The sequence below is a fragment of the Malaclemys terrapin genome, chromosome 1 (assembly GCF_027887155.1).
Source record: "Malaclemys terrapin pileata isolate rMalTer1 chromosome 1, rMalTer1.hap1, whole genome shotgun sequence".
Classification (NCBI taxonomy): Eukaryota; Metazoa; Chordata; order Testudines; family Emydidae; genus Malaclemys; species Malaclemys terrapin.
In genome coordinates, this window is record NC_071505.1 from 139,867,666 (window position 1) to 139,891,145 (window position 23,480).

A 23,480-nucleotide genomic window follows, 5' to 3' on the forward strand; every position below is an offset into this window, starting at 1 on the left:
GGTAGTGTAGACAAGCCCTAAGATTCCTGACCCCGATGCTTCACTTTATCTGGGCTTTTGGTTCTAGAGCCCGTCTGAATCCCCAGATTTCTTGTTGTCTTTCCTACACATAAAGCAAAAAGATACTCTATGAGAAGGGAAGAAAAACAAAGGGAGCAACTAGAAAGTCTGTGTGTGCTCTAACAAGCTGTATTAGCAACTCTACCTCTCAAAATGGCTGTTTCAGCAGAGTTCTTAACAATTAAATGATGCAGTACACAGAAAGCAAAGGTATGACAGCTACATAGCTACATTCTTTGGTTATTTTTAAAACTAATGGGTAGGTTGTTAATAAAACACTGATGTAACAAACATCCTGTTTTGTTCTAGCCTGAGAATCATATTTGGTTTGTCGCTTTGAATTACATAAACTGGTTTGCACCTCTAAACAAGCCAGCTGTAGGTGGCAAAAAGGAAGGCCAGACCACCACAAACACCTACAGCCCACATACCCCAGCACATCAGTTAAAGTTTTATGATTCATGCCTGATAATTTATTTTAATGTTTTTTTTTAAATATAGAAATTAATGGTGAACTTAAACATTTCTGCCCACCCTCCCTTTACTGCCTGATTTTTTACATTAGAAATTGTAGGTCTTCAGATACCTTTCTTTGCTGAAGGAGTTTGACATAACAGGAAAAAATTAAAAATAAGTATAAAGATGTCTTTATATATCATAAATAAGCACTATAGTACTGTTTACCTTCAACAACACTTTCTGAATAGTCCCCTCCTTAAACTGTTTTGCAAAAGAACTGTAATGTAAGCAAATAAGAATTCATATTGTCAATATTAACCCATTGACTAAAATTCCTTTAAAATGCAGTTCTACTTTGAAAATGGTCTTTGTGAAAATAACATTTTCTTGCCCATCAAACCTGTTGTCACCTGTTTTTTGGATAACATTGATAACCCAGAAAGATATAGAGGAACTTGTCAGAGACCTAAATGAGATTCTGGTAAGGGTTCTGAATTCCTGGTGTGCACCCTCGTTCTCTCTCAACTCTTTGCCCTCTTTCCTTCTGTGCAAAAATCCTCAGTAGGAGTGAATAGTAGCAGGTGGTTATAAAAATGGTAAGATCTTAGAAATTCCATAAAGGAGTTCAGAATAAGAGCCTTTACTCCAAAATTAAGTATCAGTTCTCCCCTAAAATACCCCAGAGCCCTAGGTATCTTGGAGGACAGATGGGTTAAACAACTCTAGAGATTCAAGTCAAAAACATCTTGGAGATATTTCAAAAACTAAAAAAAATCTTTCAGAATGTGATAAATCTCAGTACTGTAAATTCCACAAGTGAAATCCTGGCCCCATTGAAGTCAATGGCAAAACTCCCATTCACTTCAATGGGGTTTAGGATTCAGCTTGTATCTCTAAAACATCTTGATTCATGTGAAAATTTGTACACTCTTAAAGAACCCAACCACTCCTTGTGGCCAGAGATTGCGAGTGAGAAATGTCAGGCAGGTTGGTTTTGATCTGAGGAATTCAAGAAGGGGGCTTCAAATCTGGTGTATATTGGAAAGCTAGATATCGTAAGGGTTTTGTTTGTTTGTTTGATTGATCAATTGATTGATTTTGGGTTGTTTGTTTGTGAGTTGTATACTCCTTTTCAATAAGAACTTGCTAATGCGTGAAATCAAAAATTAAATAGAATGACTAGCTAGACTCTATGAAGCCACATATGAAAGATGTATGACAGTTTCCTTCCTTTTAAAAGAATGACCCTTCTCTAGAGCTATAGCAGTAAGTGGGGTGGGGGGTAGGCAGGCGCAGCATAGATACATCCCTCAACCCCATGAAACCAGTTTGCTTTCAAAACTCAGAAGAGACTGATCAAAAATGGCAAACAAGATCATATATGTAGACTTAAAAATTTTACCAAAGGCAAGAGAGTCTCCAACTTCAGATTCAGGTAAAGACCATCTTAATACTATTTTTTTATGAAGGCAAATATTAAAAAGCTTTCATGATTTGTTAAAAGGGGTTTTCATTTTGTTATTAGAAGTACTGCATAGTTAAATAATTTCAGATCCACATGAGACTGTGGTAAGTAGCAGCAATACATTTGGAGTCAAAACTATAGAGCTACCCAGCATTTCTAGTAACAGATTGAAAATCACTTTTCAACTAAGGTTAAAAAATTACAAACACAACAACTTTTCTGACCATAATAGCCACTCTGATCTCAGATCACGGCTGAAGCCAAGAGCAATCTCCAGTGCTTTGGATTAGTTTGTTAAGCTCCAATATTGTATTCAAATTCAGTGTTGCGTCTCCATATTTCTAGCCAAAAAGACACTAACGGCAGCTAAAGGTGTGGATGTTGTTTTTGCAAAGAAGGCACTGAATGAAGAAAATTGTTTGTTTCTTTTTAATATTAGTTTTTAACCAGGGGATTTAATAATAGCACAATGTTAAAAGGTCTTTCAATATTCTTCTCCTTGTAATAATCAACAAAGCACCAACTGTATAGCTTTTAAAAAAATCCAGCACTGAGATTATTTTATTATGAATATTAATGATAGCATTTGAAATATGACATTTCCCTTGTGTTGATGTATTTTAGCGTGTGATAATCACAATACATATGGGACAAGATTTTCAAAAATAGAAATGTAAAGTTAGGGTCTTTAACTAGGGTTTTCAGGGTGGCCTATGGAATTTGGGCACCCTACTCCTATTAAATGTCAGTGGGAGAAGGACCCTTAAGGCTCCTTTGGAAATTCCAGGCCTAATTCCATATTTAGGCATCTAAATAAGTGACCTCATTTTCAAAAAAGCTTAGCTCCCTGCAGCTGCCATTGACTTTAGCAACAGCTACTGAGTGATAAGCACTATTGAAAATGAGGCCACTTTCTAGGCAGTGGCACCAATTAGCAGTCAGTGGGGAATGCTCCCCACACTACAAGGTTTTTGCACTTGCTCAAAGTTCCAGAAAAAGGCTACTATCTGCAGGCCCAGATTAACCAGTATGTACTTGGTGCATGTATTCAGGTGCCCCATCTCAGGACCGGGCCAAACTTGAGTGGCACAGGGCCATGTGCAGTGCTTAATTTGTGCCCGGGTTCACCCAGGCTGAGCCCTGGCACCTCTAGGCTTGGCAGTTCATAGCCCCAGCATCTCTGGACTTGCCATGTCAGTTATGAAAGTAAAAAAATTTCTTGAGCTCTGGCATCTAATTGCTTGAGCCCCAGCTCCTCTTTCATTACAAATTAAGCACTGTCTGTGTGTGGGGTGGGCAGCCAGGATCGGGAGTTGCTGCGCCAGCCCAGGACAGGAGTGGAGAGTTGAACTGGGGGTGCTGGTGAGTGGCCAGGAGGGTTCTGAGGGTGGTGGGTGAGGGGATGGGGGTGAATGAGGGATATTGGTGTGGTGGGAATTGGGGCTGAGATGTTGCAGGGGAGTGGCAAATGTTAGGAGCTGTGGCCAGTGGGGCTGAGATGTTGAGGGTTGCAGCAAGCACAATGTATGTCAGGGCTGCTGGTGTGTGTGTGGGTGCAGTCAGGATAAGTGGGGGCTGGGGAAGGGCTATTGGGGTATATGTGGGGTTGGCAGGGCATTTGGGGGTATTTGCGGGGGTCAGATCAAAAAGTTTTCCCCCCAAGAAATATCTGAATTGGTGCCACTGTTATTGAGGTGCATAAATACAGTTTTAAAAACCTAACATTAGACTCCTATTTATGAAAATCTTAGTCATATTATTTTTCATTTTTGTTTGGAGCTGGGGGCTGTACATTTGTGCAACTATAAATGATAAAACCCTTTTGTGCCACATTGTGGGTGACTGGGATAAAATGAATAATAGCAAACCAACTTTCATGGATCTGAAAATGTACCATGGGTAAATGTATCAGATCCATAAATCCAGGTGATATCAGCAGAGCCTGGCAAGATTGTTTCCTAAAAGAGTAGCCCCAGATTATTGGAGATGGGGGCACAAGTGTCTCCTTTGAGTATCACAAACCAACTTCCAACTCTTTTTAATAATTAAAATCATTATAGTTATCGGCATTGTTTCTTCTTTCAGGAGACAGGAACACGTATGCAGTCCTGCAAAGGCCTCAGAACTTGGATAGCCCATCAGAGACTTCCCCCTCTGGTAACTCTGCAGAGATATACATTTAGTTCAACTTCATTTCATCTGGGGAAACTTCATTTCGTTTGAATTTGAAGTCTTTACGCAAGGGGAAATCCTGAACCGTCTTTGCATGCACAGATGGCCCTGAAACATGGCAGAATGTATCCAGTGCCACAGGGCAGTGGGGGATAGGAGTCTGAGAGAGTGTGTAAAGTGTCTGCACCTAGTGGAGCATGGAACACAACTTCATGGGGGTATCAGAGTGGAGGGAGGTTTTGGAATGTGTGGGGGGACAGGGCTGGTGAAGTCACACAGCCATAGATCTCCCTCTCACGCTCACTATTCATGTGTGTAAGTATCTGTGTCTACAGGGGCTACTGCAGACCCACCTGAGGCTGCAGTAACAACCACAAAGTAGCTCTGCTGCTGCTCTGCAGACTGGGCGGGGGCGGATTCCGTCGCTGTTGAAGGCTCCATTGCACCACCCAAGTTCATGAGCTTTGCATGATTGCTGTGTTTTGTAATTATCTGCATATAGTATAATTTTAACTGCAAATACAAGCAGTTTCCAGATGGTGTGGGATCCCATTGTAGGTGAGTATTTCACTGAGAAAATGTTTAGCTCTCTGACCTGCTTCTACAAGGTGAAGGAGCTTTCTGAGTAAAAGTTGTCTATCCCAGAGATGAGCATATGAAACTAAATGAGGATTATTTATTAGAATAAAATATAAATTTATGTTATTCATTTTATCCCCAGTCAGCCACTATGAGGCTAGGTCCTGGCTTCCCTGCCCCAGCACAACCCAATGCAGGCTCCTAGCCTAGGGCCTAGACACCTCAAACTTTCTGGGGGAAATGAAGACAGATTCATTCTAGCAGCCTTTTCCCCTTGGAGGCTGGCTACTCTTTATAAGCCCCTTTCTTCATACTGCAGCATGACTGCTGTTAGAGACTCAGGCTCCAAAGGGATCCTGGTGTCCTGTCTCAAATCCCGAGGAATTCCCCTGGGTCCTAGCCTCCCCTGGAGCACTCCTGTTCCAGAAACCAGTCTGAGGGCAATTCCTTTTATTAAAGAAACTGGGCTGGGTATGCATGAGGATTATGAGGACCCCAACATGTATTTACTGCTTGTCATACAGTCCCAGGAAAAATCCCAGAGAATCAGGGAAATGTCCAAAGGAAACTCTGTGGATTGGGATCACAGGCGGAGACTTTCAAAGCCAACTAGTAGATATACCCAGGCAACTCCCATTTTTAAAAAGCGAGTTACATGGCTAAATCCCCTTATCAGCCTTGAAAATCTCAGCCACAGCATTTCAGCTGGACATTCTCTTCAAGGGGTCTTTCCCTTATGAGGCCCTGTGGACCATGCAGGAGGAAAGACCTCCAAAGGATCCTTAGGTCTGTCTTGTGTATCCCAGGGTCTCTGTGCAGGAAGCTGGCATCTGTGTGGTGCTTTCTGTTCTCCCACTCCCCCATGGCAACACGGCATCTGTATGGCAGCAGCTTCTTTCTATTAAAATCCAAACATTTCTTTATTATTTGCAGGCCCTGGCTCTCAGTGTTCATTCTGGCTCTATGTTACTCTAGTCCTGGGAATTATTGCACTGAGTCTGCTGCATGCATTGATCTTCTTGTCTATGCAGGGTGAGTACCATCACTGTCTGGATAACACCCAGCCCTTGATTCTATAAGTTCTTGTGCTGCACGATGCAGCAGGTTGTGCAAGATTGTAACTCTACATCCTATGGAACTAAAGGATCTTTAGATCTCTCTTGTGTACCCAAATGTGACCTGTTGGCACAAAGTAGGGTTAAGCTGTAAGAATAGTCTTTCAGCACTGAGGGGTAATAAGTCTCAGCCCCCTGTGTACACACATATTTTTCACAAAAGTGCTGGTTAAAAGAAAGTTGGAGTATGGGCAGGTGAAGAATGGGTGTATATGAGAGACAAGGCTCTAGTATACTCCATATGTGCTTTTTGGGTGTCTACCTGTGTGTTCTTCTTAGGCCTAACTCCTGCTGTTAGGCAGAAATAATTTGGTGACTACCCAGCAGCCTGCCCGTTAATGATAGATTTGGTTCCTCTTCACTCCCTGCCCATCATCTTTTACCTTGTGCACAACACTAATTTGTAATGTGCAGAATCAAGCCCACCCTGTTGGATTCATTTTATCCTATGGTTTATTTGTTCTATCTTGGAAATGTGCTGAATATATTTTCCTGGGCCATTATAGTAGGAGATTCCATATCATCCAATTGTGTTAAAATTACCTTTCAACTCCCCAGCATTTTCACTAGTAGTAATGTGGCTTTGTGTAAGGCCTGTGCCCTGATGCCTATGAGAGAATGGAGGTAACTGAGTGAGCTCTCTGCTGGCATCTGCTGGAGGCAAGGGGAGTTGACTGAGTGAGGCAGGTATCTCAATTAAACATCAACTATGTTCTTGCTGGCATCTGCTGGAGAGCAAGGAGAGTCAACTCAATGATGCAGTACCCCATTTACATATTAATTGCGGATAGTTTGGGGACACTGGGGTATTATTTAGCTAAATTTTATACTTGGAGCCAATATTTTAGAGAGCATCCTGTTGGGAAGCACCTGGGCAAGGCCTGAACAATGATTTAATTACATTCCTGGTAATTATTTTCTGTAAGCCTTCAGCAGTAGTAACTTTTAGTTCTTTTTTCCATCCTCCTCTACGAATATTTCTAACTCATAAGTGTTGTTAGTTGTTGGCTGCAGGGGGCGATGGAAGCTCCCTAAAATTGGGGGGGACTGCCAGCACCCAAACTGTGGTGCCGCCATCCCACGCTGCCCCTGTCCCCCTCCTCTCCTGCCTTCGCACCTCCCCTTCTCCCCAAGATCTGATGCTGCCCCTTCTCCCTGAGTCCCCTCCCTCATGCTGCCCATTCCCCCTGAGGCCCACCCTCATGCCTTCCCTTCTCCCTAAGCCCCTGTCCTCACACCACCCCTTCCCCTGAGATCCTGTCCCCACGCCGGCTGTTCTCCCAAGGCCCCAGTCCTGTACCACTTCTTCCCCACAAGACCCTGCCTCCCGCTCACTCCTCTCCATTTCCTCCTCCAGCTGTTGCTCGCCCTTATGGCCAGTAAAAAGTGGGAGGGCATACCCCTCCCACTTTTAAAAGGGATGCGGCCATGGTCCCCTGACCCCCTGTTCCGGCGCCCCGGATTTTCTGCACCTGTGTTCTCTGTGTGTTGCACCAGCTTTGTGCAGATAGCTGATGCATCAGGCCTCAATCAAACTGCCCAAGAAGACCATGGACTCAGTTCAGTAGCGAAGGACATATGGCAAATGTGTGTATTATCCCTGAGAATAGTGATGACATCTATAGACATGACTTTGGATCTGTGCCTGCATTTCAGTCATTGTTTATGTCATGGTGGGAATCTGGTACTAAACAGACTTTAGAGAGGAATTTGGAAGTGATCCCTAACACTTTCCATTATATAAAATTCTGGCAAGCTTTCTTTGAGCAGCTGTCAGACCTCCATTGTTTGCAGCAGGGCTTTGGAATTCAGTAGCAATTTTCCTCCTCTCATTTTTGTTCCTCAGGAGAATTTTGGCATTGTGCTCAAACAATGACTGAACATGAACAAGGTAAAGAACTGGGCCCCCACTGCCATAGCAGCAGCAACACACACTGCTCCCAGGAATGCCTGGGATCTGCCAGGGCAGTAAAAGGGGCAAAGTCAGGTTCTTCACTCCCAGTTGTCCATCCTCCCCTCTGGGGGCACCACAGAGGAGCTCTCCCAACTTCTGGTGTGGAGTGAGAGGGAGAGCACCCCAAGCCAGGCTTCTCTCATCTACACCACAGACCCAGCACATGGTTCCAGTGACCTAGTCTCACACCTTCTGCTACCAGCTAATGTAGCTATTCCTGTAGCTCAAGTGCTAGCAGTCTGTGTTTTGGTGCTAAAATCCTGAGGTGCATATAGGAGGAGGGGTTTCTACAGTGGCATATAATAAAGTTTGTTTTTAACCTTTTCTTTAATAAAAATAGGAATCTACCTATAACAAAATGACCTTAAAAGAAAGTTATTTAGGTTGCAAAGCCAAGCACTTAAAAGTTGTGAAGTGCCAGATTTACAGTTGCTTGTGAAATCTTAATTCTTCTCCTTTGTGCATATGTATTATGATATAGTCTTTAATTACATGATCACAGCCTTTTTCCACAGAATCCCTGCTTCATTCAGTGCCCAGGATGGACACACAAGGAGGCAGAATGGGGATTGCATAGGCAACCTTAAATCTGGCATTTCCTAACATTCAAGTGCTTGCTTTTGCAACCTAAATGAAGTTTAGCAACCTAACTAATTTTTTGGTTTTAATGTAATAATATTGACACTAACAAAAACTGGTGCACTAAATAGCCACATCCCATTATTCATTATATAATACTAGTATTAAAATACCTTCTTATACCAGCTCTAAATGTGTCCTTATTGACCATGCTCCTTTCCATTAATGTGTGCTCTCCTTAGACTGTCACACAGTGACACTGGCCCTTTAAAAGAGAGCAAGGCCAGTGCACCTGTGCTGGTCAGTTGACCCCAGTTGAACTCTAAAAGAGGGCACTTGGGCTTGGTGAGAGGCAGTCTGGATGAGTCAGGCTAGGAACCAGTCAGGAAAGGGGTAGAGAGTAGCCATGTGGCTCTCACTGCCTGCTCCCTGGGAACAGAGGCAGGGAAACCCAAGCAGCAGGACTGCTAGAGTCCCCTGGGAGGGTAGGCAGAAGAAACCTGAGAACTAAAAGAGGAAATATCTCTGGGAGCTGTAGCCCAGGGTGAGTTTCAAAACTGTGTTTCTGTTGATTTGACCTAAGCCTGTGTGGATTTTCAGAACCCAAAGCAGTGGTAACTTAACTTTTTCTCTCCAGGCACTGTCAGGAATAAATCCACAGGGACACAGCTCTTCCATCTGATAAATGATTGGTTCAAACTAGAGTGCTTTTACCTAAAACTACTTTTTTTATTAGGTCTCAGGTGCATGTGCACACACACACACACACATATGTTGTAACAATAGGTTCAGAACATCCTAAACCTTTATATTTACCAAAGTTTAAGATGGTTTTGAGGAATCAACAGCCAGCTTTCCAGGGGCCCTCCTTTCATCTAGCTGCCAGGGAACTTAGGTGTCAGATCCTCGCCCAACGAAAAGCTTCCTTGACAGCTCCCAAGCATATTCTTTCACCTAATCTTTTATATCTAACTTTAAACAAAGCACATAACACCTAGCAACTCCTAGTGGGTCACCCTAGTAACCCCTACTTTTAGCAAACTACTCATTATTTCTTATCATCAAAGCATTTCTAGTCATGGCAGCAATAAAACTTACATGTCAAAGGTGTCAGAAACATTTGAAGGCCGGCTGTCCAAACATTCCTTCTATTTTCACAGTACATTAACTCCTTGTTCCATCCTCCCATTCTGATTAGCGGAACTGCAAACATACAGCTGCACCACCTTGCCTCTCAGGGTCCCAAAAATTATTCCTAGCTATGTGATGTTTGGATTTCAGCTAGCAGTGGCTGAACACACAAAATGGCTGACTTGCAGTACTGTCAAGTTCTGGGCTAACACGCAGGAATATCAAATTCTGGGTTACATTTGGATAATAAAGCTGCATAAAAAAGACTGTGGGTATGGCAGTGAGTCCTTACCAATCTGGAGAGAAGCCCTACTGTGTTAGTCTCCATGCTAGTCCCCTACATGAACTATTATGTTACACACCTCTCTAGATGGTCTGCCACTTGTTGTGAGTCCTATTGTAAATTCAAAACTGTTGTTTCATTCAGCACCAACTTTGAATTTAGCCATTTGTGTGCTACAGATTCAACAGGGAGAAGACATGTAAAAGAACGTGAAGATGGCAATCCAAAACACCCCAAAGCTGGATATGCTTAAGGTTGCCATCACAACTTTAATTCTGCCCCCGGTGTGTAGACATGATGCTAGTCTTTAACAGTCATGACTGTTCTGTTTTTCTCCCCTGAACTCCTGTTTCATTCAGTATGCATCACTACCACATGAGGGAAGGTGTTTGGATTTTTGATTTTGGGGAAAAAATAGAAAATTTACATTAAAAGGTTAGTCTTAACTCTGCCTCCTTGTATGTATGCATTATGGTAAGTCTCTAATTACTTTATCATATGTTTTCCCACACAATTCCTGTCTCATTCAATGCACATTTTTTCTCTAGGGAATATCCTAAATTTTCTTTCAGGTTCCTACTGCCTCCTGCTGAGGTATATGAGCTGCTCTAAAAAGGTCTCACTTTAAAAAAATATAATGGGGAAAGTGCATTTTTATCATTCTCTTCATTTTGAAGGAAGCTGAAACACTTTTCCTGAAACTTTCAAAATAAGAAAGGGAAAAAAATGATCCCAAGCTAAGAAGAAATGTACATATTTTCATCCCCCAAAATAAAAATGACAGTTATAAGCATCTGAAAATAACATTTTAGAATGAGAGATTTGCAGCCTTAACTATAGATATTTTGTGTGCTCTGCCTGTAATACAGACAGGAAAGTATATTTTCCATGTATTTTTTCCCCTACACTCAGGTTTCAGCTGTCCTGATAATGCCCAAAATTCATCCAAAGAACTCCGTGTAAATGCTTCAATGATGCTGGCCAAATTAAAAGAAAACCTATGTGGAAAGGAAGGGAGCAGGAAAGCAGGTAACCACTTCTTGAGTCACACTCCCTTTTACCATAGTTATTTATCTTATGGTAGTGTCCAGATGCCAAATTGGAATTGGGCCCCAATGAGCTATGTGCTGTACAAATTGAGGTGGAAAGTCCCAGATCTGAAGAGTTTACAGTCTCAGAAAAAGTGTATAATCATTACTGTCCTGGAGGCAAGAACGGTGTACTAAAGAGAGAAACAGTTTAGAAGAAGATAAACAAAGGGATGGAATGATAGGAGGGAGAGATGTCACCAGGAGGTGCTCTGTTGATCTCTTTCTTTACTCTGTAGAACATGCCCCATGTGAGTACTGCCCAGTCAGATGGGTTCTGCATGAGAGGAAATGCTACTACTTCTCTGAGAAGAAGAAAACCTGGAGTGATAGTGAGAAGTACTGCAGCTCCCAGACTTCTAGCCTGGCTGTGATTGACAGCGAGGAGGAGAAGGTGAGGAAACAACTGATTCACACTTCTAATGGAGTGAAGTCAGCAATATATATTTATCAGGGTGAAGGAGTTCCTTCGATGTCCAAGACAAATCTCTGAAAATCGCTTTTCCCTCAGTTTATTAACTTGCAGAACAAGAAGTGCATTAGACCACTATCTATCTGCCCTTGTGCATTAAGACATCATGTTCAGGTGTGTTATATCACCTAGCTATGCTCTTGTCATCTCTTATAAACTGGATGAGGTTATGATGGGTTAGCACTTGGATGAGAGACTGGGTGCCCATGGATTTGTTGTTGGTAATTTACTAAGTGGTAGTACTGAGACAGTACTGTACCAATGCCCCAGCTCAGTGTTACCATTCTGATTAAGGGACCATCTTTTTTCATAAGATGTAAAAACAAAACTACAGACCAGGAGTCAGTTAAAACTTATTTCCTTTTAGAAGTATCTCCTCTCTCCCTCCAGTCCAAACCCTTCTCCACTCGCATAAAAATGTCCCTGCTATGATGGCTGTGCTATATTTTTATGCACAAACTGCAACTCTATACTTTAATTTGGAGTGATTTTTATTTTAGGTTATGGAAAACAGTAAGAACAAAGCAAAGTAAAATCTCCATGACAGAGTAGATTGTAGGTTTCTCTTCTCTAACAATCTATAACAACTCTGAGAACAAGATAGGAGCTGTCTCTGCACACAGGCAGAAAACTTCAGAACTGTTAACATAGAAAACAAAGGTATCACAGTTTCATAGCTACACATACACCAGAGGCTTTCCCCTCCTTGAACAAGTTCGTTCACACTCCCATATTGCCCTGACACCCTGTTTCTTTATTACTGTTGTTGTCATGATGTATTTGTATAGTGCCATAAGTATACATGGTACAGGGCTTGCATTGTATCTTCTCCAGAACTTTATAACAACCATGCTGACGAAAGCACGTGGCTACAGTTGGCTTGGACTAACTAAGGAGAACAATAGATGGATGTGGGTGACTGGAGATGTATTACTGCCAAAAATGTATGTTTTCTTTTTACTATTAGAAAAGTGTTAAAAAGAAAATCAATTGTCATGTTTATGCAGCTACTGCCTAAAGTATTTATATGGCCCCCATGTTACAGCTGGGTAACTGAAGCAAAGAGAATAAGTGACTTGTCCAAGGTCACACAGGAAGCCTGTGGCAAAAAGGCTAATTGACTCCAGGTCTTCCAAATGCCAGGTTGGCATCCCAACCACTGGTCCATCCTTCCTCTCAAAGCATAGGACCTGTCTCTTGAGGCCTGGGTCCTTACTTCACTAGCAACCACCTGACTCTGTGCCTGGAGAAGAAAGGCAGAAGATAGTGTTGTATCTTTCTTGTTATAGAGGAAAGTCTCAGTCAAAGAGGAAGATTTTGTAACATCAATTAAATACCATGTAAAGTTTTATTTATGTTGTAAATACATCATATTGCCAATGGAATTTTCCCATAAGTTGGTATAAACTATGTTCTTCCGAGAACTAAATATTTAACTGCATTTAATAGTATTTATGATGGGCCAAATCTTGCTTTCCCATCTTTAGTCAGTTCTTCAAGCAAAACCGCCATTGATGTCAGTGGGGATTTTGCCAAGTAAGAACTGTACTATTTCATGAAGCACAAGTATCACAATATCTGGTGTTTATGTGTGTGTGTTTTTTATAAAAAGCCCCAATTCATTTTTAAGCCCCTCATGGTTTCAGAGAAAACCTTGAGCCCTTAAGGTTCACAGAGGTAATATTTTCAAAGGAGAATTGCTCTGTGCAGGCTTGAAAGCATGTCTTTCTCACCAATAGAAGTTGGTTCAATAAAAGATATTACCTCACCCACCTTGTCTTTCTAATATCCTGGGACTGACACAGCTGCACCAACACTGCATAGGCTCAAAACCATCTGACAAAAGAACACAAGATGTATAACGCTTTTTAAATATCTCATGATTGTGGTTCATGATTTCTGAGTGCTTGGGGATGGCAACGCTGAGTATTAACAATTATGCTAAAACTGTTCCAACTAAGCACCAGCCACTATAATTCACTTTCATCATTAAACTAAGTCCGTTTGCCTGGTAGATGTCCCAATAATACAGCCATCCCAATACTACTTGTCCCAGACTCTGGTGGCAACTTGGAGAATTTTTGTGCTTCTCAGAGACAGGGCAGTACCGCAGTCTTTGTTTTACAGTTCTATTTTTAACTCCCTTAGGTTTCATATGAAAGAGGTCAGCAGCAGCAACTCCACCTGTGCAGTTTTCCATGTGACTGGTATACAGGCTGAGAAGTGCTTCAATCCCAACAAATGGGTCTGTGAGAAAAACACCATGGAATTTCCAACCCTATTTGAACGCCTGCAGGACTGAAATTCCCCTGACACCACTGCTTTTCCCATGACAGACACATTCCATTATGCATGCAGGCCTGAGTGCTTACCAGGGACTGAATTGAAAAAAATAATTTCCTCTGCCCATTACATTAACTGCTCATATTCACTCATGTGCCTGTGTGTGCAGTGCCCAGAGAGCCCAGGTCACTTCAGCAATGTTTTGGCTACACATTAAAAAGAGAAGTGATCCTTGTTAGGACAAGACTAGGAGCGGTCTTATGGTGCGCCCTGTAGGGCCTGCACCTGTTGATGTCCACTGTGGGTAGCAGAGCACATGGTTGGATACCAATGTACATGACCAAATGAACACCTCTGTTATGCATACTCTAGAACTTAGTCTGAAGAAAGAGTGTGTGTGTATGCACTCCCTGATACTGGGGGGTTGGGCCCCTTCAAAAAGCTCATGATAGAGTATATATTATATGTAGTTAATAAGCTTCTGTCTCATCCAAGAATGTTCAAAATGCATAGTTTCATAGATGGCCTGTCACCGCTTTTTGAAAAGTTGTATGCTTGCCCTTTCCTATTAAAATGGATTTTTGCATTTGCAAAGGCAACATAAATAAATAAATAAAAGAATAATCACTGCACCTAATTTCATGAAAATAAATAGGGATTTCAAATGTGCAAAAAAATCACATAATACAATGGCACGAAGCTGTGAGGAAAATTGTGGGGAAATGTTTTAAACAGCATTAACAAAAATAAAACTATTGTAGGACATGGATTCTGTGTAATGAGCTAACAATGACAGGGTGGTTATTGAGGAGTAGGTGGAGGGTGTGCAGGGTTTCATAAATGATATTATTTGTAACTTTGAAAAAATTATTTAATAGGTGTCATAGTAGTGATGCCATTAGTAAAGGTTCCTAATATCTTCCATTATAACGGTGTGTTATCATTTTCCATTGTAATGTAACTCTTTTACCAGGTGAAATCAGCAACAATAAGGGCTGGGCTCAATATCCAGGGGTCCTTCTTAACAATACAATACAGAACTGGCTCGAGCCCCCACCTATCTGGGAAAAATCCACACACCCCCTGAGAGCGTCCAAAAGGTAATACTTCCCCTCTCACAAGCACAAAGTCTGAGTGTAGAAAATAAACTTTTAATGAAAGGAGGGAAGTAGCTCAGCATTAATTTGGGAAAACACCGCAAGCAGGATTCATAAACATAAAACTATGAGCAAAACAGCCACCCCAGAGTATGTTGGGCAGTGCCCCTCCCTTCTCCTTCCAACACACCCCACTGACAGTAGTTGTCCTCAGACGGCAAAGACCTTGAGTTCACCTCCCACCTTGGTGGTAAAGGGGAAGGCATCCTGCTCACTCTGCCATCCAGGCACTTGCTTTGGCATCAGCTACCTCACTGGACGCTCCGCTAAGTCCACCGGCCGTCCTGCTGGCCATCACTGATGCACACCATCATCTTCTGCTGCCTCCTGCCTCTCTACTGTGACCTTGGAGGGTCAGTCTCCTGAGGTTCTACCCAGCTCTTAGTGATTTTCAGCACTTAGTGAGGAAACCTCACTGCTGAAGCAGGCTGGGCAAGAAGCGCTCTCTCACAACAGATGATTTCAGCTCTAGTGATCACTTAACAAAACAAAAAGACTCCTAATATAGCCTTAATTAGCTCTATCTTTGAACAGTGGGAGGCAAGTTAAACAATGCCTAGGACTCTTAGGGAGAGCCATGGCCCTAGAAGGAGTGGGAGCGGGAGACGGGGCCATGTCCCCATCATTGTTTACTGGCCGTATGGGCAAGTGACAGGGGAGAGGAGCAAGCAAGGTGTTGGAGGGAGAGGCAGTGTGGAGGCGGGGCTTCAGGGCAAGGGGCAGCACAAGGGTGGGTCCTTGGGGGAATAGCCAGCACTAGGGCAAGTGCTTAGGGACAAAGAATGGCGTGGGGGGGCATGGTTTGGGTGCTAGTGGCCCCCACACTTTTAAGGAGCTTCTGCCGCTCCTAGGCAGAACCCTCCAGGCAGGAACACCTGTCCCCACTCCTCTTCTCCATCAAGGGGTCTGGCATCTGAGCCCCCTGCTTAGCAAATTCAGTTAAGTTGAGGGTGACCCCCTCTGTCAGGACAGGCGAAGTATAATTATGTTGCCCTTTACTCATACAATACAGATAACAGCATTTAATTTCATTTAAAAATTTGTATTAAAGCTAATGTTAAAATTATATAATACACAGGTTAAGGAAAGCGTGTTTGTACATCTGGGTAGAGTGCTTAAATTATCCAAAAGTACAAAGTTTGATTTAAAAGTCATAAAATACATATCGTACATAATCTGCAATAACCCAAATTTAGGGTAATAAAATTAATGATACAGTTTAGATATTAGCATCCAAATATTCGGGTACATTACTCATAAAAGGTTAAACTAAGGGTATGTCTATACTACCCGCCGGATCGGCAGACAGTGATCGATCCAGTGGGGATCGATTTATCGTGTCTAGTCTAGATGCAATAAAGCGACCCCCGAGCCCTCTCCCGTCGACTCCTGTACTCCAGCGCCATGAGAGGCGCAAGCAGAGTTGATGGGGGAGCGGCAACAGTCGACTCACCGCGGTGAAGACCCCACGATAAGTTGATCTAAGTACGTTGATTTCAGCTACGTTATTTACATAGCTGAAGTTGCGTAACTTGGATGGTTCCACCCCCCCGCCCCCCCTCCCAGTGTAGACCAGGGCTAAGAGTTGGTTGTGGAAAACAAACATAGCAATGAGTGTAGATTGTCCCTCAGTAATTGAGCATTTAAGATAGGTTGTCCCTCAGTAGATACAATCCATCAGAAAAGTATTCCAGTTACTGTCCTGACTTTGCTTCTCAACAGCACTCCTGGTCATCTCTCTTGGTATTGCCAATGTCTGGCGATGTGTTCTAAATAGATTTCCCTCGACCACCTGATGGCGTCCGATACCATGAGTTGCCACATCAGCCAAGCATAATGCTGACCAATTCCGCATTCCCGTAACACTCGCTCATTACAAGGGTCCCATGCACCCAGGGCTCCAACGATCAGCCTGTGTGTTTGAACCTCGTAACCCCTAGTTCTCAAGACATCGGCCAAAAGGGCATATTTCTCCACCTCTCAAGCTTGGGTATCACAGAAGGTCGGGTCCTGTTTTCAAAGGGCACTGTAATGTCCATCATGACGATCTTGATTTGTAAACCAACACTAAAGTGATTCATAACCCAACACCAGTCAAATTGGTCACTTTGCCAACACAGCTCTGTCTGCTCATACCTAGGCTGAATGGGTGTGTTCATGTAAATACAGTCTGATCCTAAAGCTTTTTCCCCACCCCAGCTCATCACTAGCTGTCAGTGGAGAGCTCATTTAGACCCTGCTTACAGTAACTTTGACAAACTGTAACCATTTGGGCTGAAATTTCCCATTGTTGGGCTCTGTCTCTGGCTGAATTTTTGCCAGGGAATATTCCTTAATAGTCCCTTTTGCTATCCCCTCAAAATTGGCCCACTTTTGACAGTTTCATGCATCTGCCAATTTCCACTTCTGCATGTGCAGTAAATTTGGTAAATGATTGGTCCTTAACAGTTCAATTATACAGAGCAAAATCTGAAGCCTGACAGCCTCCTACATGTGCACTGCACCAACCATGCTACCACATCCTCCATAACATTATCTACATGGTAGGCTATACATTCTAATCTCACTTCTTCCACTGATTGGTGTTAATTCTATCCACTTTACAGACCTTAGTGAGTAAGTGTCAAAACCACTATCCTAGTAGGGAGGTAAGTATCAGACCCCTTCATTTTACAGATGGGGGTAACTAAGACCTTGCAAAGATCACTTCTGACAATGCTAGGAATAGACCATAGTTCTCTAAAAGAGCATATTCAATTCTCATCCACTCAGCCACATTGCCTATCACAATGAATGGGCCAAGACTATGTTCTTGGCTATGTTGTCTGTAACCACTAGCCCACACTACCCTCCGCAGACAGTAAGGATGCCAACCCTCCTGATTTGGGCAGGAGTCTCCTGGAATCGGGCTCGATCTCATGGAGGCTTCTGAAGACAATCTGGGAGATTTTAGGCCACTAAAAGTCCGGCAGCACAGTGGGGCATGTCTGGGAGCGGCTCCAAGAAGGAGGCACGGCCAGGGGGTCTCTGCACCCTGCCCCCATCCCGAGCACCAACTCCACAGCTCCCATTGGCTGGAAACAAGGAACTGCGGCCAATGGAAGTGGCGGGGGCAGTGCTTGCAGGCATGGGCAGTGTACAGAGCTGCCTGGAAGCCCGTGAGCCTAGAAGCCCGGACATGCTGCTGCCTCCAGGAGACGCCAGAGGTAAGCACTGCCCAGCCGGAGCCTGCACCTTGAACCCCCTCCCACACCCCAACCCCCTGCTCCAGCCCCCTCCACACCCAAACTCCATCCCAGAGCCCACACCCCAAATGCCCTCCTGCACCCTGAGCCCCCTGCCCCAGGTCATAACCCCTCCCGCATCCAAACTCCCACCCAGAGCCTGCACCCCAAACCCCTTCCTGCATCCCAACCTCCTGCCCCAGCACTGAGCCCTCTCCCACACCCAAACTCCCTCATGGAGCCCACACCTCAACCCCCTGCCCTAGGTTCCGCACATAGCCCCCTCCCACACTCCGAACCCCTTGGCCCCACATCCCATCCTACACCCCAGTCCCCTCCCCCATGCCGGTGAAAGTGAATGAAGCAAGCAACCGAGGGAAGGAGGCTGGAGTGAACGGGGGCAAGACCTCAGAAAATGGGCGGGGAAGAGACAGGGCCTTGGGAAAGGGGCAGGGCAGGGGTGTTACCAGATGTGCCCGTTACTTTGGGGTATGCTCATTTATTAGGGTTGGGGGGGAGGGGGTTGGGTTCTGTAATTCTATCAATGTACTGCTTGTATCACTTGTGTGTTCATATGGAGCTCTACTTTTCCCTTCTGCAAGTCCCCTCCAATGCAGCTATCCTGCAGGACCTAGTTTCCCTAGGGCTGGGTTTCTCCAGCCCCAGAATCAGATGAACACACACACACACTAACAGAGCAAGTGTGAGTGGACTGGGTCAATCAGCACTCTCAAGCTGACCCCCCCCCCCCCATATGTCCCTGTACTCAGTGGGCTGGGTCAAGCAGCACTTTCAAGCTGCCACCCTTATATGCCACAGGTTCAGCACATCCCTATCCCCACTTTCACGTTACAATTATACTGGTAGTAACCCACTTGATGAGCAAACCCCCCGGGATTTTTGGGTGCTACAGGGATCTTTAGCTTAGCTAAAACAAGTGTTGCTGCAGAGTAAATGGGGAAGCTAGAAACACAAAAAAGTAAAGTTCAGAGAGAAAGAGAGAAGCAACCAGCTTAACAATAAAAGTTATGTATAGTGATAACTTCACAAGGAGGGATAAACAAACATAACAGTTACATTATTAAAGGTTAATACCTGAGGTAGAAAAGAAAACAGAGAAAGAGAGAGAGGGAGGGATTTCACCCACTCCATGAGGCTTGAACTGGTTGGGGTTCCCAGGTGATGGTGGTAACTCAGGGTCCTGAGTGTTGGAGACAGGCAGAGCCCCCAGCACGATCAGTCAGGAGATGGAGTCCCAGTGGAACAGATGCAGAGTTTGGGTCCATGTATCAGAACACTTACTTGGGCATAGGTAGGGGTTTTTGTAGAGAAAATACAATGGTTCAAGGGAGAACACTAGATTTGTTTATGGGTAAACTGATGACTCAAGGGTTTTCTTTAGGCTAGACAATAGGAGCTGATCACTCTTGGCTATGGGTGGTGTTTTCTTCCAGGGAGCTCACAATGCAATTAGGCTGCTTCAGTATTTTGGATATCAGTCAAGGATTCATTACTAGAATTGATCTGATAACTGCTGAGCTGGGTGTGGGCAGGCGTAGGTTCATTAACATCTGGAGCAGAGATCCTCCATGATGCAGTGCTTCCCTGCTTTTCTGGTCCCAGAGTTCAGTGCGGTTCCCTGTTCTCCATTCTGTATGCTAATGGAGATGTCTTAATCTTGTCACCCTTGTCAGGAGGGGTCTAGGTGTGTCTCCCAACACCCTTCACTGCTCTCTGCAAGCCTTTTCTCTGATCGGTTTTGGTTCAAGCAGAGACTGGTGTGGGGGTATTTTTCATGAGTCAGACAGGCTGGATACTGCACCCTGGTTCCCCAAGAACACAGAGCTGACTGGTATCAGGGGTGGGGCAAGGGTGTTTAGGTTTGTGCAATTAGACAGTTGGCAACCCTGGCCAGACACCAGGTATACAGAGACTAACAGGGAGCTGTTAGTAGCAGCTCTCGTTAGCTCAAATGGTATGAACTCTATGCTGTGGATCTGAAATTAGTGGGCACAAACCTTAATTTTGCCCTATGCTGGAGGGTAGATGGAGATGTAATTATATAGTATTTTACTTTTTTGTTTGTTTGTTTGTTTTAAAAAATAGACAATAAAAATACATTTAGGGGATTTTAAATTTGCAAAGTTAACCACTCAAAAATTAGAAAATGTCATGTAAGGTTGCCAATGCAAACTTAATTTGGCTTCCTTGTCTGTATGTGTTATGATGCAGATTTTAATTACATGGTCTCACAGGAGTTCTGCAAAAACAACAAGGAGTCTGGTGGCACCTTAAAGACTAACAGATTTATTTGGGCATAAGCTTTCGTGAGTAAAAACCTCACTTCTTCGGATGCAAGACTCCTACCTCATTCAGAGCACAGGATGGACAGTGTCTGAGTGAAGGGGCTGCAGAAACACAAGAAATGGTCTTGTGATTAAAACACTGGATTAGCACCCAGGAAATCTGGATACTATTTCCTGCTCTGCTATGGGTTCCTATGTGATGTTGGGCAAGATTATATTTCATACTACTGATGCACACGAAGCTGAATGAGGTTATGAAGGTGGAGCATGAGTGTATGTGCTAGGACCCGAAAGATGGTGAACTATACCTGGGCAGGGGGAAGCCAGAGGAAACTTTGGTGGAGGTCTGTAGTGGTCGTGACGTGCAAATCGGTCGTCCGACCGGGGTATAGGGGCGAAAGACTAATCGAAACATCTAGTAGCTGGTTCCCTCCGAAGTTTCCCTCAGGATAGCTGGCACTTGTCTGCCTCCACATATTGTCTGGGGGACGACTGCTAAGCCTACCCCCCAACCCACATACACACTCTCTGGGGGACGACTATTAAGCCTCCCCCCGGACCGCCCGGGGGAAGACTGCTAGGCCTCCCGCCAGGCCCCCGCCCAGCCAGGAGGAAGACTGCTAAGCCTCCCCCCCCACACACACACACACTGTCTGGGGGACAATTATTAAGCCTCCCCCTGACTGCCCTGGGGACGACTATTAAGCCTCCCCCAGACCTGCTCCATCTCGACTATTAAGCCCCCCTCTGTGGGCCTCAGGATCACTGCCGCACTGCCCTCGGAGTAGGGTGACACCCGGGCCCGACAGCAAACTGGCCACCAGGTCAACCCATTAGATTCAATGGGTTGACTTTGCAATTTTTATGTTTTTTCAGTGTAGCTTTTTGGATGCAATTTGAAATAAATTGGAAAAAAGACAACTCACCATTATTGAATGCATTGGCCTAGATGAAGGCCCTAGAGTTCTAACGAAGGCAAGAGTATTAGCAATCAAATGTACACTTAAGAATCACTCAGCATTTACAGAAGCTATTGTACAGGTTTTCAAATGAAAGTAAATATTCTGAGAGTGCTTAATCTTTTTTGGTCTGCAACTCACCCAAAAAAAAAAAAAAAAAAAAATCACACAAATTATCTTAGAAAAGATTCCTAGAAAAGATTGTGGAATTGGGGTGCATGGGGGAGGGGGGAAGATGGGAGTGTATCTAAGTGAGATTCTACCCTGTGACGTTATGAGTGTAATATAATATCTCATTGAAAGGTGACAGGGCCAAAAAGAGTTAATTACCTCGCAGACTAACCTGACCCATGGCCGAACTTTAGAGACAGGTTAGGAAGATATGTAAATGAATAGAGCTTTGAAATGCAAATCTGAGGTAGAAGGGTAGGTGTTTGCTCAGATCTTGTGATGTAAGCAAACAAGTCTAGTCTATTGCTATAGCTTTGGTTCAAAGATAAAAAAAAGGAGTATTAACATTTAGGAAGACACTTGAGTGAAATAGTATTATTGTCTATATGTCTCTTTGAAAGTTGTGGTAATCTGTATCTGAACTGTTTAATGGATAAATTACCCTGTGCTAATTGCCAGAATGTTTAGGAAAAGGAGAGTTAAGCCTATTGTTTTCTCAGGCCAAAAGGCTGCTGGAAATGTATAAAAACCCTGGAACATGATCCTGCTTCATCTCAGATCTGCTTTGGGTTTCAAGAGGGGGAAACCTTAAGCCACAAGGATTGAGATCCCCAGTCATTGACTGGAGCCACCCTTAATATGGACATTGGACTATAAGCTATGGACTATAACTAAAAGGACTTTTGGCAACTAAAAGCTCATCTCTGCTATGTATCTGAACCTCTAGAATTGAATTCAAGTCTGTATGTATATTGATCTTTTAACCAACACTCACTCTCTTTTCTTTTTTGATAAATTTTAGTTTAGTTAATAAGAATTGACTATAGCATGTATTTTGGGTAAGATCTAAGTTATAATTGAACCTGGGTGTGTGGCTGATCCTTTGGGATTGGAAGAACCATTTCTTTTATATGATGAGATAAGATTTTCAGTAATCATAATCATATCTGACGTGTGTGTCTGGGTGGAGGCCTGAGGCTGGGTACTTTAAGGGAACTGCGTTGTTTGGACTTCTGAATAACCTGTATGGTAATATAGAAGTTGTTCTGTGCTGGTTTGGTAAATCTAAGTATTGGAATATCCACCAGCGTTTGGGGTTTGTTTGCCCCGTTTTGTTTGCAGTTCACCCTAATTGAGTGACCTCAGCTGGCTCCCATGGCCAGCACCGTCACATACCCTAAAAAGTAACTTGGTAAAAATGGCATAATGAGGTTCCATATTAATTGTGTCTCACTGATTTTCACATCAAAACTGAAGTTTGCAAATAAATAAAAAGATGTTTTCCCTTACTGCCCACAAATGCAGCCTTGGCTCTAACAGTGAAACTAGGTTATTTCATTCTCATGCATCAACAGCAGTAAGAGAGGTTCTGCAGGCCAAAGTTGGCCCTAAATATGCAACCTTATTAAGGATAATCAGATGACAGAGAGGTATTAGGGAGAGCACAATCTGAAGAGAAGAGAGTTACACAGCTATTCCCGAGAGCCCTATTTGACCTACAAGAGCCTGGATCATGCCCTGTCAGGCTTGTTCAGGTCAGGATATGGGGTGGATATTTGTTGCCCTGGTAAATGACTTCCTACCTGCCACAAAAAAGGGAACCATGTCCATACTTATCCCATGGGATCTTTCAGGGACAGCTGATACTGCTGACCAGCAATCTCTCCTAACCTACCTCCAGGACTTAAATTCAGCCAGAGCTTCCTGAGAGGAGCTCCAGTAAATATTTTCAAACCCGTGGGGCAGAAGCTCCGAATCCCGATGCCCTCCTCAGGGCTGAAGCCCCAAGCCGCGGAGCTACAGGAAATACTCTATGAGAATTTAAGCCCTGCCTACCTCCAAGAGGCTGCCAGGTGAATGGAAATGCCCTAAAAAGTCTCAGGGCTTTCATCTCTGACAAAGCTTATTTTTTCAACTTCCAGATCCCCCATACAGTGTTCTGAAAAAATCAGTTATCTTCCCTATTCTATTCTATATCCATATAAAGCCATTGGAAGAGGTAGTGAGACAACACAGGCTGGTC

The 23,480-nt window shown here is 43.7% G+C and overlaps 1 protein-coding gene across 1 annotated transcript; it reads left to right on the forward strand.

Annotated features, from left to right (window-relative positions):
* Nucleotides 1–5,710: 5,710 nt before the first annotated feature.
* Nucleotides 5,711–13,659, forward strand: LOC128832945 (C-type lectin domain family 2 member B-like). The gene is made up of 5 exons (XM_054020711.1): nt 5,711–5,767; nt 10,710–10,826; nt 11,125–11,279; nt 12,192–12,301; nt 13,506–13,659. Exons 1-5 carry the CDS (start codon nt 5,761–5,763, stop codon nt 13,657–13,659), a joined length of 543 nt encoding a protein of 180 aa, XP_053876686.1. The 5' UTR covers nt 5,711–5,760.
* Nucleotides 13,660–23,480: the final 9,821 nt, after the last annotated feature.

Coding starts and splice junctions, on each gene's coding strand:
- LOC128832945 (XM_054020711.1), top strand. Junction 10,827..11,124: donor GGAAGGGAGCAGGAAAGCAG/GTAACCACTTCT, acceptor TTTACTCTGTAG/AACATGCCCCATGTGAGTAC. Junction 12,302..13,505: donor GATGTATTACTGCCAAAAAT/GTATGTTTTCTT, acceptor TAACTCCCTTAG/GTTTCATATGAAAGAGGTCA.